Consider the following 15051-nt stretch of genomic DNA (forward strand, 5'->3'; position numbering starts at 1 on the left):
TCATCATCCGATCTCCCATAGGGGAGAGCGGCGCTGTGACAGGTCCGTCCCTGCGCAGTGTGCAGAGACGGATCTGTCATCTCCCTGCTCAGCGGGGATCGGCGGAGTGATCCCCGCTGAGCAAACGGACATCCACGGGGCGGATCAGAACTGATCCGCCCCGTGTGAAAGGACCCTTAGAATAAGGTCCCTGTACCATTTGGGGGGTGACTTCAGAGCAACTTGCATTGATTTCTATTACAGAAGTCATTTGCGAGGCGCACTGAAGTCGCGATGTACGGGGCAGCGTCAGGATCGACTGCGACTTTGAAGCGGCTCCAGTGCGACAGAGCTGAAAGCTGACCTGGGCAGGAAGGGGGTGAAAGTGTCCAGTATTTAAGCGGTTAATACACGCGACATCCTAATAAATATTAGTGTATGACTGCAGCATAATGTTTAGTATTCCTTATCCATAAAGTAGTGAAAGTGCACATCTTTCCTGCGCAGTGAGTTGCCTTTCATGGGGCTGCCTCATTACCTCTCTATATATGTCTCTAAACAAGAGTTTACCCTAGCACAGTTGTTTCAGCTCTCTGACAACCGCGCCACTCCCCATCCACGTGTCTAAAAATAACCTCTGACGTCCGTCGGCGCAGGCCAACTCATTTACAAAGAAAAAGCGGGTCATGTGACTGCAGGCAGCTCGCCATTGGGCGAACCCCTCCGCTCGGCGTTGAGGCGGTTAACGTATGACATCAGCCCAGCCTGCCTCGCAGGGCGCTCGTCCCGCCCGATATGCAAACCAGGGAACGCTCGCACGTCATTTCTGACCAATGACAGGACGGCTAAGTGACATCATGTCGCAGGAAACCTTATATAAGTAAGTAGGGTGTCGGGCAGAGTTAGTGGCGCTTGAGAAGTCGGGTGCGGGCCGGTGCTGTGTGGGGAGGGTGCGTCTTTCGGCGGAATAAGGAAGTGGCCGCCTCGTTGTTCGGCTCAGCAAGGAAACAAAGACGTGGTCCCACACCCTGTGAACTTTGCCTTGTGAACTTCTCCTCGTAGTACACGAAGAAGAAGCAGCAGCCATTGGTTGACTGGACGGTAAAAGTTGTTGCTGTGCTCCCAGGAAGGGCTGTGTGAGGAAGAGGGGAGGGAGGGGGGCACCACCTGCCAGGAAAGTGTGACCAGCACACTGCTAACAAAGGCTGCCTGCCCCTTAAAGGGATATCCACCCCTCCAAGAACAAAGAAGCATCTTCCGGAGTGGGGACTGATACGTCAACAGACGACCAAGTTCGTTTCCTACCTCAGCGTACAGATGGGGCTTCTTCGACTCTGCTCCATCAGGCTTGTATCTAAACTGTCTTAAGGTATAATGGAAACGCCTTTCTACCATGATGATGTGTTAAATGTGCGCCCGGCTTACAACTTCTATACTCTTGGCACCATGATGAAGAAAGACCTCAACCTGAACTTAAACGACCAGGTAGTGGCCAACCTGAAACCTCTACGGGACAACGACGGCCTTTTGACTTCTCCCGACCTTGGCCTGCTAAAGCTAGCTTCTCCAGAACTAGAGAGACTGATCATTCAATCCAATGGCCTGGTTACCACTACGCCTACGACCAGCCAGTTCCTGTACCCAAAGGTAGCCAGCGACGAGCAGGAGTTTGCCGAAGGATTTGTAAAAGCACTAGAGGACCTTCACAAGCAGAATCAACTCGGTGTCCCGACCACAGGAGTGGATTTAAGTTCGCTGCCTTCTGGTGCGAGTCTTCAGCCTCCCTTGCCGTCTGATGCGCCCGTCTATGCCAACCTCAGCAGCTATTCTACTGGGACAATAGGCACCACTGTTAACTACAGCACTGACACGGTACCGTATCCTCCTCCTCCATCTGGGTTGGCACAACAGCCTGCCCCACCTCCACCTCGAATGCAGAGCCTCAAGGATGAGCCTCAGATTGTGCCCGAAATTGCAAATTTTGGGGATAGTCCTCCAATGTCCCCAATAAATATGGACACACAAGAGAGAATAAAGGCGGAAAGAAAAAGATTAAGAAACAGAATCGCAGCTTCCAAATGCAGGAAAAGGAAACTAGAGCGAATCTCCAGGCTGGAAGAAAAGGTGAAAAGCCTTAAAAATCAAAACACGGAGTTGGCATCTACTGCCAACCTGTTGAGAGAACAGGTGGCCCAGCTTAAGCAAAAGGTCATGAGTCATGTCAATAGTGGCTGCCAACTCCTTCCTCAACAAGTTCAAGCTTACTAAACTTTGGTTTCTATATCTGCATCAGTTGAGCAACTTCATTCCAAAAGAAAGGCTCTCTTGCCAAATAGTGGGTTGTCCTGGCACCGTACCATTGTATACCTGTCAGGATCAAAAAGACCCAGCCAAAGACTATGCCGGACTGGACCTTTTAACTACCAATTTGCTTCCGTCACTACTGCGTCTTCTTCAGGCCCTACAGTTGCAGTTTTATAGGTGAAGATTATTGGGGCCTTAACGTTTTGAAGCAGATTCTTACTATACAGACTGTAGCTTTGTGTTTCGGTTAACCCTTTACTAGCGTTAAGGGCCACATTATGCAGCAAGTACTTTTTGCTTTCTGACATCACTAGGGGTAGAAGGAATTGGGACTTAAAAGGTCATTCCACTCAAAAGTGATACTTTAGATCTAGGTGGAGTCTGGTGGGGAGAGTCATTTGCTGCTTCCTTATCTCTGGGGACTCTGACGTTCTCCGTTCCCACTCCTTAGTTTGCATTCTCGGTTATTTAAAGTTAAATGTATGACAAGGAGAGACTGCAGCAGTTCTGCAGATGTGGGAACCCGCATAGTCCTTTAGAACCCCTGGTTTAGAACACTCCAGCTTCTACAAAAACCTGCAAATGTCTCTTGGAAAGACTGACTTTTTTTTGGTGTAAAGCATCTCCAAGGAACACAGAATATTTTTTGACAACCTAATGTTTACAGTACCTCACTGTTAATGTGCAGTGTTTTGTATTTAAAGTGTAAAACCTGTTAGAAGACAAACTTGGTCAGTTAATAACGCCAAGTGCAATTACTGCTGATTTACTTGTATACTGCCTTAATTGTTTACAAGGTTTTTAGAGCAGTGAGAAGCTAAGGGGAGGGGGGGGGGAGCGGTTGTAATCCCTTTATCACTGAAGGCTTTGTAACATTGCTGATCACTCCTGTATTGGAGTAGTAAGTAGGACTGTGTTATAATTGCACACGTTAGATGTCATTTGTAAAATAATGTAAATGTTATATTTTACAGATCGTTTTGTTTGAAGTGGTCAGTTTGCTATATTTATGTTATACTGGGAACAATATTTTTAATTTTTTTTTTTTTTTTTTTTACAATACATTCCAGTATATCCAGTATTTTAGTGCCCTTATGCACAATAAAATATTGTCAGAATGATAAAATTTGCCAGTGTGCCTGATGATGTAGACTTGTTGTGTGTATGTGTAGTAAAAGCTATATTATGAAAATTATTTTATAAGTAGCCACAAGGTATTCGATGCATGCCTGACGTGCTTATGTGCAAAGATTTAATTTAAGGGTAAAATATTTTGTAGTTTATATCAAATATAATTTATAGGAACGTTTTGGCAAAATGTTTTAGCTACATGATGCACTATGGATGAGTTTTGATCACGCTTAACCTGTTCCCTGCCAGCACCTGTAGATTAACAATCCAACTTGCACTGTTAAATGTTCTTAGCTTTGTAGCTTAGTGCAGTTGTGGTCCTTTCAGTGACCGTGAACTTGCACATAGATTGACCCCATTATGTGTTTTGGTGGCTGGACAGCTGTTGGTCACATTCTGAGATGCTAGAAAACAAAGTTTACCCGGAGAGTGCAAAATCTGCTGCAGCTCTGCATAGAAACCAATTGGTTTCTAATTTTTTTTTTGGCAATACTTTATTGAACAAGCTGAAGTTAAAAGCCGATTGGCTACCATGCACTGCTGTAGCAGATTTTGCACTCTCCAGTTTCAGTAAATCAATATTGTAAACCTAAAAAGTGTCATTTGTATTATACACCAAAAATATTTCTTAATTTTTGCCAAAATGTAAATGAGATGATCGTTACAACATCTCGTATCTAATACGGTCACACGCATCTCTGATCATTTTACAGGGAATAGAATTGGTGATCATTACAACATCTTGTATCTAATACGGTCACACACATCTCTGATCATTTTACAAGGAATAGAAATGGTGATCATTACAACATCTTGTATCTAATACGGTCACATACATCTCTGATTATTTTACAAGGAATAGAAATGGTGATCATTACAACATCTTGTATCTAATACGGTCACACACATCTCTGATCATTTTACAAGGAATAGAAATGGTGATCATTACAACATCTTGTATCTAATACGGTCACACACATCTCTGATCATTTTACAAGGAATAGAAATGGTGATCTTTACAACATCTTATATCTAATACGGTCACACACATCTCTGATCATTTTACAGGGAATAGAAATGATCAGGCAGGTTGGAAAAGATTTGTCAGATCACTACCATTCTCTACAAATAAGCAGCTCCTAGAGCTGCCATTCTGCAGCTCCCTCCCCTCTTTATTGACATTCGCATCAATGTAAATTACACCTGTGGCACTTCAGAGGAGGATATTTATAAATTCTGTTAATACTGCCAAGTGCAATTACTTGTATATTGCCTTTCTTTACAAGATTTTTAGAGTAGTGAGAAGCTAAACAGGAGCAATGAGAGATATTTAGGCTTCATTAGCGTATATATGCATGTGCACAACCGTAGGTACGGCAGCCTAGTCATTTCACAGCAGGGAAAGACGTCAATGACTCTTTTGAGGCCCTGTTCATATATACTGATTTGTGATCGTGGGTGGAATCGCTGCAAGTCCAAATTGCAATGCTGGTGTACCATTCATTTTTAATGGCACCCAAATGTGGTGTGGTCTTGCTATGCAATTTATCACATGGCATACTGCACAGCTGGTTGCCCAAAAAATGTTTTGGAGGGGGACAAGTTTAGCATGCGGTTTGCTGCGTGGCAATCACGGCAAAACCGTACCTCGTTTGAGATGCCATTAAAAATAAATAGCACACAAAACATGTGCTGTGTTTTGCCAGCATTGCAATTTGGAATCATGGGCAGAATTGCAACAATTCCTCCCATGGTCCTAAATCACTAGATGTGAAATTGCACAATGCAGCATCACATGCAACACGATGCTGTGTGCACAAAATCACACTTCGCCTGCCAATAAGTGGGGGTGTCATTTCGAATTAATGGCACTCAAGTGCATCTGCTAAAGTACAGAGAAATTTCTCAGTGCGTCAGGAATGCATGCGATTTTGCAGGTGTTCCCCACTTGCAGAGCAGTGAACATAGCGAGATGTAGTGTAACTATAAGATTGCTACTTGATTCATACATTTTTGTCTTTGCTACTCAGAAGTAGCTCTGTGATAAAATCATACCTGCCCCTTACCACTTGTTAATTGTGCATATGTTTTAAATGAAAATTTGTATAATTTACAATGCTACACATGTTTAAGGCCTTTGCTAAACTGTCTTGGGCCTCATGAACGTGGGCACCTGGGGCTCTACAATGTAAAAGTTGAGGGTGTTTCCCCACTTGGGATCCACAGGTGCTTTTTACAGTCACCCATAGAAATCATTGTCTGTACGCAGGTATATGCTGGTGCTTGCCTAAGTAGTAAGTATGACAGTCTACGCCCAGGGTTGAATGAATGTACAGGTTTAAACAAGTACCAGCGCCTACCCCCATACATCCATTGATTTTATGGGCAACTGTATGCATCACTTGTGGCTTACAGGAAGATAAATACACTGAAATCTGGCCCCTGGAACCAATGTGCATTATCTGTTCCTCAGGATTAAAGGTGAAGGGTGTTCACAAACACTTTGCTCAATAATGTGTCTAATATTGTTGCTAATTTGGTAAAAGGTCCCTCAGAGTATATAACTGAACCTGTCATATTCACATAGTATACATAGATACATAACACCATGTGGCACTGGCAGGCCTGCTGGTTGGTCATTCAGGCACTGAACAGTGCAATGTAGAATTAGTATTTGGGAGGGACCACATTTTCTCAACTACCAGAGATAACAGAGGAGTTAGTTCTAAATTGCTTGGGACATACAGAAAAAACAACCGAGTTTATTCTGTCAGCCACTAGCATAACAGTTCCTGCCTTTATATGATCTGCAGCATAATTTTCTCTCACGACACCTTGCAAGAATAGGTTCATGTTATCCTGATGCCAATCATGTGTCTGGTACCCTTTTATGCTGTAACCAAATCATTTAGTAAAGTATTACTTACATTTAAATGGGCCTTAATGCAGGGAGGTGAGGATGCTTCCTGATCACCTGACCATTGATTGGCTCTCAAAGTGGTCATGTGATCAGTAGACTGGGAAGCTGTGACCAAGAGCTGTCAGTGACAATAAGTGCATATGTATCGGTAACTGCACTTCCTTACTGCTTCAGCAATCTGAATATCCATGCAAAAAGCAACTTTTTGAAAGCATTTTCCCCTTTCCTCCCCTCAAAACGCACACCCAGCAGGTCTCTGGCTTGGCAATTGGTTATCTAAGCACTGTAGTAGTGTCACATTTTCAGAGTGAAGTGGCAGGTCAATGCATTTTGGGAGTGTGGTTAAAGTGGAATTTCAGAGAAACTGCTTAATACATGGTTACAAGAAGTTTACCTTTGTTTTCCGGATACACCCTGCCCTGTGAATTTGTCTTTGAAATCAAATTTAAAAGGCCCATTACCACCAGCAGCTATGCATTACATTGACCTGCACGGTTTGGTGCAGTGCCATTTATTCTAAGTGTCACCCTCCTCTCTTGTAACCAAAGCATTTATGTGTTGATTAGAAACATGATGCAATTTTAGGGTCCATGCACACTGGGCCCAAAAAAAAGCTGCTTCTATAAAAAGTTTTGCCTGTAGGAGCATCTCAATGTTATCCTATGTGTCCATACACATTAGGACATTTAGCCTAGGTTCTCTCTCTGTGGGATTGAAATGGGCGTTCAGCTGAATTCACACAATTTCATACCTGCATGTCAGCCTGACTTCAGAGGCAATTTCAGTGAGATATGTGCGAATTCATGCACAGTTGTCTATTGAAATCGCACCAAAAGTAGTACAGAAACTACTTTTGGGAATCGGTACGGCGCCACAAAGTCGGCATCGCACCGATTCGGACAGTGCTATTGCGGCAGTAGCCGCCGATTTGGTATACAGTTTCACATGCCAAATCACATCAATTTGAACCTGGGCTTAAAGGCATATTTTAAGCTCAGTGTTTAGAGGCAAGGGGAAAAAAACCTTCTGGTTTGCATTATTGAGAGGAGTTTTCTGGCAGAAAAAAAAAAAAAAACGTAAACGCCAGTACAAAATAGCTCTGAGCTTAAGCCTGTAATGGCTTTTCATGGTCATTTTAAAACCGGTTCCCGAAACACTGAAATATTTATTTTACTTATATAAAATAGTTCAAAAGTCACCATAAATTATATGTGTAATATCCCAGCTTCATTTAGGTCATCATAATAATAAAAAAAGCATTTCACTTTGCCATGTAAAACTATTTGTAAAATAAAGACATGTCATTTAAATCAGATGGCCATACTTTTAATAATTTTTATTACAAAGCACTGATGCAATAAGGAAGGCAATATGTACGCCCCCATGCATTGCTTATCAATATGATCATTTTGATATCAATAACATTAAATAGGGGTGTGTATCTATCACAGGGTGGTATCTGCGGATACATTAAAAAGTCAAAAAAACAGTTGCCACGTCCTAATCATAACTTCAATTAAAAAATTGTAAGGGAGAAAGGAAAAGGAGAAACCTTCACACAAAAGACCTCAAGGAAAAGTGTTGGTTCTATTGGACTTTTTAGGCAAAAATGAAAAACAATATATTCAAAAATGTTATTTATTTAAAAAAAAACTAGAAATTAGAACAAAAACAAAAGGAGGAAAATTGTAAAAACATATCAAGTACTACTTAATATCCTGTCAAGATTAGTACAGTCTATACAAAATTCATATTCATTTCCATATATATCCAAAAAAGAAAAAATTAACAGCTTATACATTAACATAGGAAGTAAATAAGACAGGATATCAAGTACAGAACTAAAACTCATATGTTCTGGCGCTCAGAACATATCTGAGTTTTAGTTCTGTACTTGATATCCTGTCTTATTTACTTCCTATGTTAATGTATAAGCTGTTAATTTTTTCTTTTTTGGATATATATGGAAATGAATATGAATTTTGTCTAGACTGTACTAATCTTGACAGGATATTAAGTAGTACTTGATATGTTTTTACAATTTCCCTCCTTTTGTTTTTGTTCTAATTTCTAGTTTTAAATAACATTTTTGAATATATTGTTTTTCATTTTTGCCTAAAAAGTCCAATAGAACCAACACTTTTCCTTGAGGTCTTTTGTGTGAAGGTTTCCCTTCTCCCTTACAATTTTTTAATTGACGTTTTGATATCAAGTTCACTGAAACACAAAAATGAGTAATCCATTGCTTTTATAAAAAGGTAAAGCCGTGTTTCCATTTAAAGCTGAAGTTAAGTTAAAGTGGAGTTCCCCCCACTTTTTTACTACTTTATCTTAAAGGAAAGACTACCGCTCCACCATTCGATTTTGGGTAGTTGTTATTTTTTATTTTTTTCCTTACTTACCTTTTCTGAAGTACTGAGTTTACTCCCGTCCTAGCTTGGCTGCGGCCCAGGGTGTGATTTCCTCTTCACCCCGCTGCCTTCTGAGCCCGGTGTGTGTCCCAGAAGATGATGGGGTCATTCAGAAAGTGCCGCGCGGCTCACGCCTTCAGACTCCACTGCCGGTTTCCCTTAGTTGGAATGGTGGTGCCTGCACCCCGATCCGATGGATGGATCAGCCTCCAGGGGGGCTGGCATTGTGTGCTTCCTGGGCAGGTAAGTGTCCTCATTAAAAGTCAGCAGCTACAGCGTTTGTAGCTGCTGACTTAAAAAAAAAAAAAAAGATTTATTATTATACAGGATTTATGTAGCGCCAACAGTTTGCGCAGCGCTTTAAGACATTAGGACAGACAGAACAATTACAACACAATTCAATTCAATACAGGGGGGAATCGGAGAGCCCTGCTCGTTTAGAGCTTACAATCTAGGAGTGACATGACAGAGATCTACTGCTCCCCGGCATCAAGAGCAGTGATCTCTGTCATGTTGTTGTGAGCCCCCCCCCCCCCCCCCCACAGCTAGAATCACTCCCTAGGGCACACTTAACCCCTTGATCGGCCCATAGTGTTTAACCCCATTCCCTGCCAGTGTCATTTATACAGTAATCAGTGATAGCACTGATCGCTGTATAAATGACAATGGTCCCAAAATAGTGTCAAAAGTGTCTGTCATAATGTCGCAGTCACGATAAAAAAAGAAAAAGCAGATTGCCGCCATTGCTAATAAAAAAAAATTATAATAAAATGCCATAAATCAACCCCCTATTTTGTAGACGCTATAACTTTTGTGCAAACCAATCAATATACGCTTATTGCTTTTTTTTTTTTTTTTTTTTACTATGAATATGTAGAAGAATACATTTCGGTCTAAACTGAGAAAGACATTTTTTTTTTCTTTATATTTTTTTGGGGGGAAATTTATTATAACAAAAAGTAAAAAAAAAATATATTTTTTCAACATGATCTCTCTTCTTTTGTTTATAACGCAAAAAATAAAAACCGCAAAGGTGATCAAATACCACCAAAAGAAAGCTCTATTTGTGGGAAAAAAAAAGGACCTCAATTTTGTTTGGGAGCCACGACCGTGCAATTGTCAATTAAATTGATGCTGTGCTGAATCGCAAAAAGTGCTCTGGTCAGGAAGGTGGTAAATCCTTCTAGGGCTGAAGTGGTTAAACAGCACCAAGGTTGCTACATACCAATAATGAAGTGCGTCCATGGTTCCAGTGGTTAATATCAAAGGCTGTGTTTGTAACAAGCACTCGCAAAAGAGCCAACTATGCCCACACTTTTATGTCTAGCTGCTATTAACCCCAGAAGCACTGGAAGATTGCTGCGGGGGTACCTAGGGATTTCTATTATAAACAGCAGCCAACTGCACACACTTTATTACTGGTCAGTAGCATCCCTGGTGCGGTTTAAAAAAAAATCATGAAACCACAGCTTTAATAGAAATACATATATGTTGTATTGTGTTGTTACAAACCAAAAATATGCTCCACTACAGTAAAAACCTACACTAGTTCACCTATTTTACTTAAATGATGCTGATAAAACTATTAAATCTCAGTATAATGGACCCTGGATTGCATGGAACAATACATACAGACCGCACCGCTGATTCTGTTTCCTCTTTTCAAATCAACAAACTATTGTTTGTGTAGCATATTGGGTGCTGTTCTTTTAACACGATACTCCTAGTCTGGGACTCAAGTCACCTCTATGAGTAAGCCTGGGTTCACATCCATGCAGTGCACTTTTAAAGTGATGTGAAGTTCATTTTGCACAGAGTGGCCTCGAGCATCCTCTTCTGGGGTCCCCCCGGTGGCGCTGGTAGCTCCTCCCCACATCATATAACCCCCTAGGACAGGGATATGCAATTAGCGGACCTCCAGCTGTTGCAGAACTACAAGTCCCATGAGGCATAGCAAGACTCTGACAGCCACAAGCATGACACCCAGAGGCAGAGCATAATGGGACTTGTAGTTTGCAACAGCTGGTGGTCCACTAATTGCATATCCTTGCCCTAGGAGAAGCACTCTCCCAGGGGGTTACTTTGCGGGCGCACTCCCGAGTCCAGCATTCCGCATTTTACTTTAATGCATCACACCTGAAGCGCATGTAAAATACACAGGTATGAATAGGGCACAAGTCCTGGACAGGGAGAGACTCATCAGTGAAGTAGTAGAGTCTGATGCTGTACAAGCAATAATATTTTTGATGTGAAAAGAGGAAAAAAGGATTCAGTGGAGCTGCAGTCTCTATGTATTGTAGGGTGGCTATGAGAATGGACAAACTCGGCTGTGACCATTTGTCTGCGGTTGGCAGTGGCTGATTGTGAGCCATACCCTCTCTGAAACTGGTTGAAAAGGTGAACGTGAATTTCCTGAAAATAGAAGACTGCACCAGGAGAGATGGGGCTGGAACAAAAAGGTGAGAAAGAGTGGAAAGGAGATTATTTTTTGAGTACATACTGTAGCAGTTAAAGCCCAACTCTGAACTGGTCCCATGATGCACAGCATCCTTTTCTCTGACAGTGGATGGTCCTTAGTGATGTAGAATGAAGCTCCATACTTTACATCATTACACTAGAGAGGACATTTATCAAAACTGGAGCAGATAAAATGTAGAGCATGTCAACTAACTAGCCTTTATCTTCAGCTGGCTCTGTTAATCTTTGAAAATAAAAGCTAGGAGACTCAGTGGTGCCACTTCTCTCACCCATATCCACAGAGTTACTTCTGCTCTCTACAGCTGGCTGCCCACACTGCTATAAGCCAGAACCCAACAGTGAATGAACTTTGCCTACTGTCACACCTGGACCTTGGAACTATTTCTATATCGCACTAGCTGCGTTTCTAGTACTCTATCTTTTTATTTTTATGAAAATAAAAGCTAAAATGGATATACATGCGTGGGGAGTTGTGGTCACACTGCCTTGGGGGATGGGTCCACATGCCCCCATTTAGTGGAAAAACTGAATTACTGCAGTCGGAAGCTCCATACTTAACTACTTCCGGACCGCTGCACGCCGATATACGTCCTAAATTTGAAAAGGAATATCGTTATGACAGCAACCAGCTGCCATAACCCCAGTATCCTCTTCTTCAGCGGGCGTTTCCGATAATAGTGGTCTCTGCGGTAGATTCACTGCAAGATTACTTTTACCGGCAGCAGGAGAGGGCCCCCACTGCTCTCTGGTGCCCACTTCCCAGGACCGTCAGTAGTGGTAGAGGTGAACAGATGCTTCTCCTTCCTGGGTATGGAGACGAGTGAGGGGAAGAAGGCCCCCACCCATCTCTATACTATTGCAGGGTGGAAGCAACGTCAAAACGTCCCTTCCGTTCATAGCTCTTAGCCCTTGTACACACGGTCGGAGATTCCGACAACCAAATCCGTCGGATTTTGTCCGAAACTTTTGCATACACACGGTCGGACAAAGTTGTCTGAAAATCCGACGTTATTTCGTTACGACAGGACTACATTCACGCTAGTAGCCAATAGCTTTGGTCTAGGAATTTGATCTGAGCATGCGTGGCACTTTGTCCGATCGGAATTCTCTACACATGATCGGAGTATGTCTGATCGGAGCATTTTGTCGGAAAATTTTTCCAACAAGTTGGAAAACTTGGTCCATCGGATACTCTGACGGAAACAGTCCGATGTAGACCACACACAGTCGGAATATCCGACAAAACGGTCCGATCGGATACATTCCGTCGGAATCTCCGACCGTGTGTACAAGGGCTAAAAGGGCCATTTATTTATTTACTTTTTCAAATGACATTTTTTTTAATTGCATTTTAGTGTAAATATGAGATATGAGGTCTTTTGACCCCAGATCTCATATTTAAGAGGTCCCGTCATGCTTTTTTTTCTATTGCAAGGGATGTTTACATTCCTTGTAATAGGCAAAAAAGTGAAAATAAAATTTATAAAAAGAACAGTGTAAAAATAAAAAAAGGTAAAATAAATAAGAATTATTTTTTTTTTTAAATGCGCCCCATCACACCGAGCTTTTGTGCAGAAGCGAATGCATACTTCAGCAGCCCCGGCATATGAAGACGGTGTTCAAACCACACACGTGAGGCGGTAGCAAGAGCAATAATTCTAGCCCTAGACCTCCTCTGTAACTCAAAACATGCAACCTGTAGAATTTTTTTAAATGTCGCCTATGGAGATTTGTAAGGGTAAAAGTTTGTCGCCATTCCATGGAGGGCGCAATTTTGAAGCGTGACATGTTGGGTATCAATTTACTTGGTGTAACATTATCTTTCACAATATAAAAATAAATTGGGCTAACTTTACTGTTGACTTATTTAATTTAAAAAAGTGCATTTTTTCCCAAAAAAGTGCACTTGTAAGACCGCTGCGCAAATACTGTGTGACAGAAAGTATTGCAACAACCGCCATTTTATTCTCTAGGGTGCAAGAATTTTTTTTTATAACGTTTGGGGGTTCTAAGTAATTTTCGAGCAAAAAAAACAGTTTTTAACTTGTAAACAACAAATCTCAGAAAGAGGCTCGGTTCTTAAGTGGTTAAAAAGGTAAGTTTTGTGGTACAAACAGCCTATTATCCCTTTTCACTACAGCTAGAGGAAATAATTAAATAAAAATAGTAAAATACTAGTTAGTTGGACTTTAATTACTTCCACAGTGGTTACACTTTAAAAAAAGAACCAGTTTTTTGATTAAAACTCCTATCAAATTCTTTTTTCCATCTGTGTAATATTGGAGAGGTTTCCCTTTATTTTCCATCATCTAGACCAGAGTTTCTCAACTCCAGTCCTAAAGTGTCTATGGGGTCTTAGTAATTACCACAGCCGTTTCATCTGAGGGAAATCCTGAAAACATGACCTGTTGGGGCGTCTTGAGGAATTTGCTTTAATGTAATGGGAGTCCCCTCTTAAGCCAGCCATAGACAGCTCAAATCCTGGCCCGTTCAGCAGGAACCATGTATGGGAGGCTGAATGTACCCAAGTTGATTGCGTTTTTGATTGGGCACAACCAGCCTGGCAGATTTTACATGTGATTACCCGCTGTGTTCTCCCGACAGTAAGAGCTTCCTCTGCCGGGAAAGCACAATGGCTCCACGGGAGGAACTTACACACTCAGTGTTGATGGGGGAATCACGGGTTGCTGGAAAGAAAAATTGCTTCGTCTATGGCCGACCTTAGTTGTCACTGTTGGCTAGAGCATCGTCCTAACTCATCTGTAACCTAAAATGCAAACCCCTTCCTTTTTTTACTCCAGTGAGCTGTTACCGAGTGGTGGCACAGGGAATGACTCAGCTCACAGCTTATTGGAGTACATAAAAGCCGGAGTTTGGAGGATGTCTGAGCTAATCTCTACTAGTGATCCTATTTGGAAGATTTCACCTCTAATGCTGTTCAACTCCTAAATTTGCATTTGGACAGTGATTACTAGAAGAAATAGAAAGGGAGATTCTCTCCAAAAGGACACAGACATCATTAAAAAACTGATAAAGGTTCTAAACCCTCCTCACTCTATCCAAAATCAGAGAAAAAAAAAAATTATACCTTTATATACATTTTAAGTACTTGAGGTTGAGTTTCACTGCGGCAGGTTGGTTCACCCAGATGAGCCGCCATAGCTGTAAGCGCGCATCGGTTCTGACGAATGAGAGACTGTTCCCTGCCTGTGTAATGTAAATACAGGCAGGGGAAGTGATATCATCTCCCCTCCTGGACTCCTTTTGGGTTCCAAAGAGAGGACATTTTATTACCCCCCCCCCCCCCCCATTAACCCCTTCACTCCCTGTCAGTGTCACCAAGTGCAGTGTTCGTATTTTTCACTGATCATTGTACTGGTGTCATTTGTGACACTAATCAGCATTAGGGCAGTTAGTAGTAGGCCCAGGTATCTTTAGGGTGCCCCCCTAATAAAGGTTTAACCCCTTAATCACCCGCTGTTAAACCTTCCACCCCCCCCCGTCACCAGTGTCACTAATATAGTGTACACATCTCTTTTCCGATCACTGTATTTAGTGTCACGGGTGATGCCAGTTAGCTAGTTACTGTCACCGTCAGTTTTCTTTAACGTCAGGGTACCCGTCATATATTACTGAATAAAGGTCTAACCCCCTAATCACCCCCAGTACAGATTTTAGTGTCAGGGTCAGCGTCGGTCCCAGGCAGTGTCAGATTAGTGCCAGTAGCGCTAACACCCACGCACACACCATACACCTCCCTTACTAATATAGTGTTTGAACAGATCAATATCTTTGATCAGATCTATACTAGCGTCTCCAGTAGTTTAG

General features: G+C 42.0%; 1 protein-coding gene across 1 annotated transcript; it reads left to right on the forward strand.

Annotated features, from left to right (window-relative positions):
- The first annotated feature begins 870 nt into the window (after positions 1-870).
- JUND (JunD proto-oncogene, AP-1 transcription factor subunit) lies at positions 871-7647 on the forward strand. The gene has a single exon (XM_077476328.1). It carries the CDS (start codon positions 1354-1356, stop codon positions 2245-2247), a length of 894 nt encoding a protein of 297 aa, XP_077332454.1. The 5' UTR covers positions 871-1353; the 3' UTR covers positions 2248-7647.
- Positions 7648-15051: the final 7404 nt, after the last annotated feature.

This window comes from Lithobates pipiens, unplaced genomic scaffold (assembly GCF_037356315.1).
Source record: "Lithobates pipiens isolate NorthernLeopardFrog02 unplaced genomic scaffold, aLitPip1_a1.2 Scaffold_13, whole genome shotgun sequence".
Classification (NCBI taxonomy): Eukaryota; Metazoa; Chordata; class Amphibia; order Anura; family Ranidae; genus Lithobates; species Lithobates pipiens.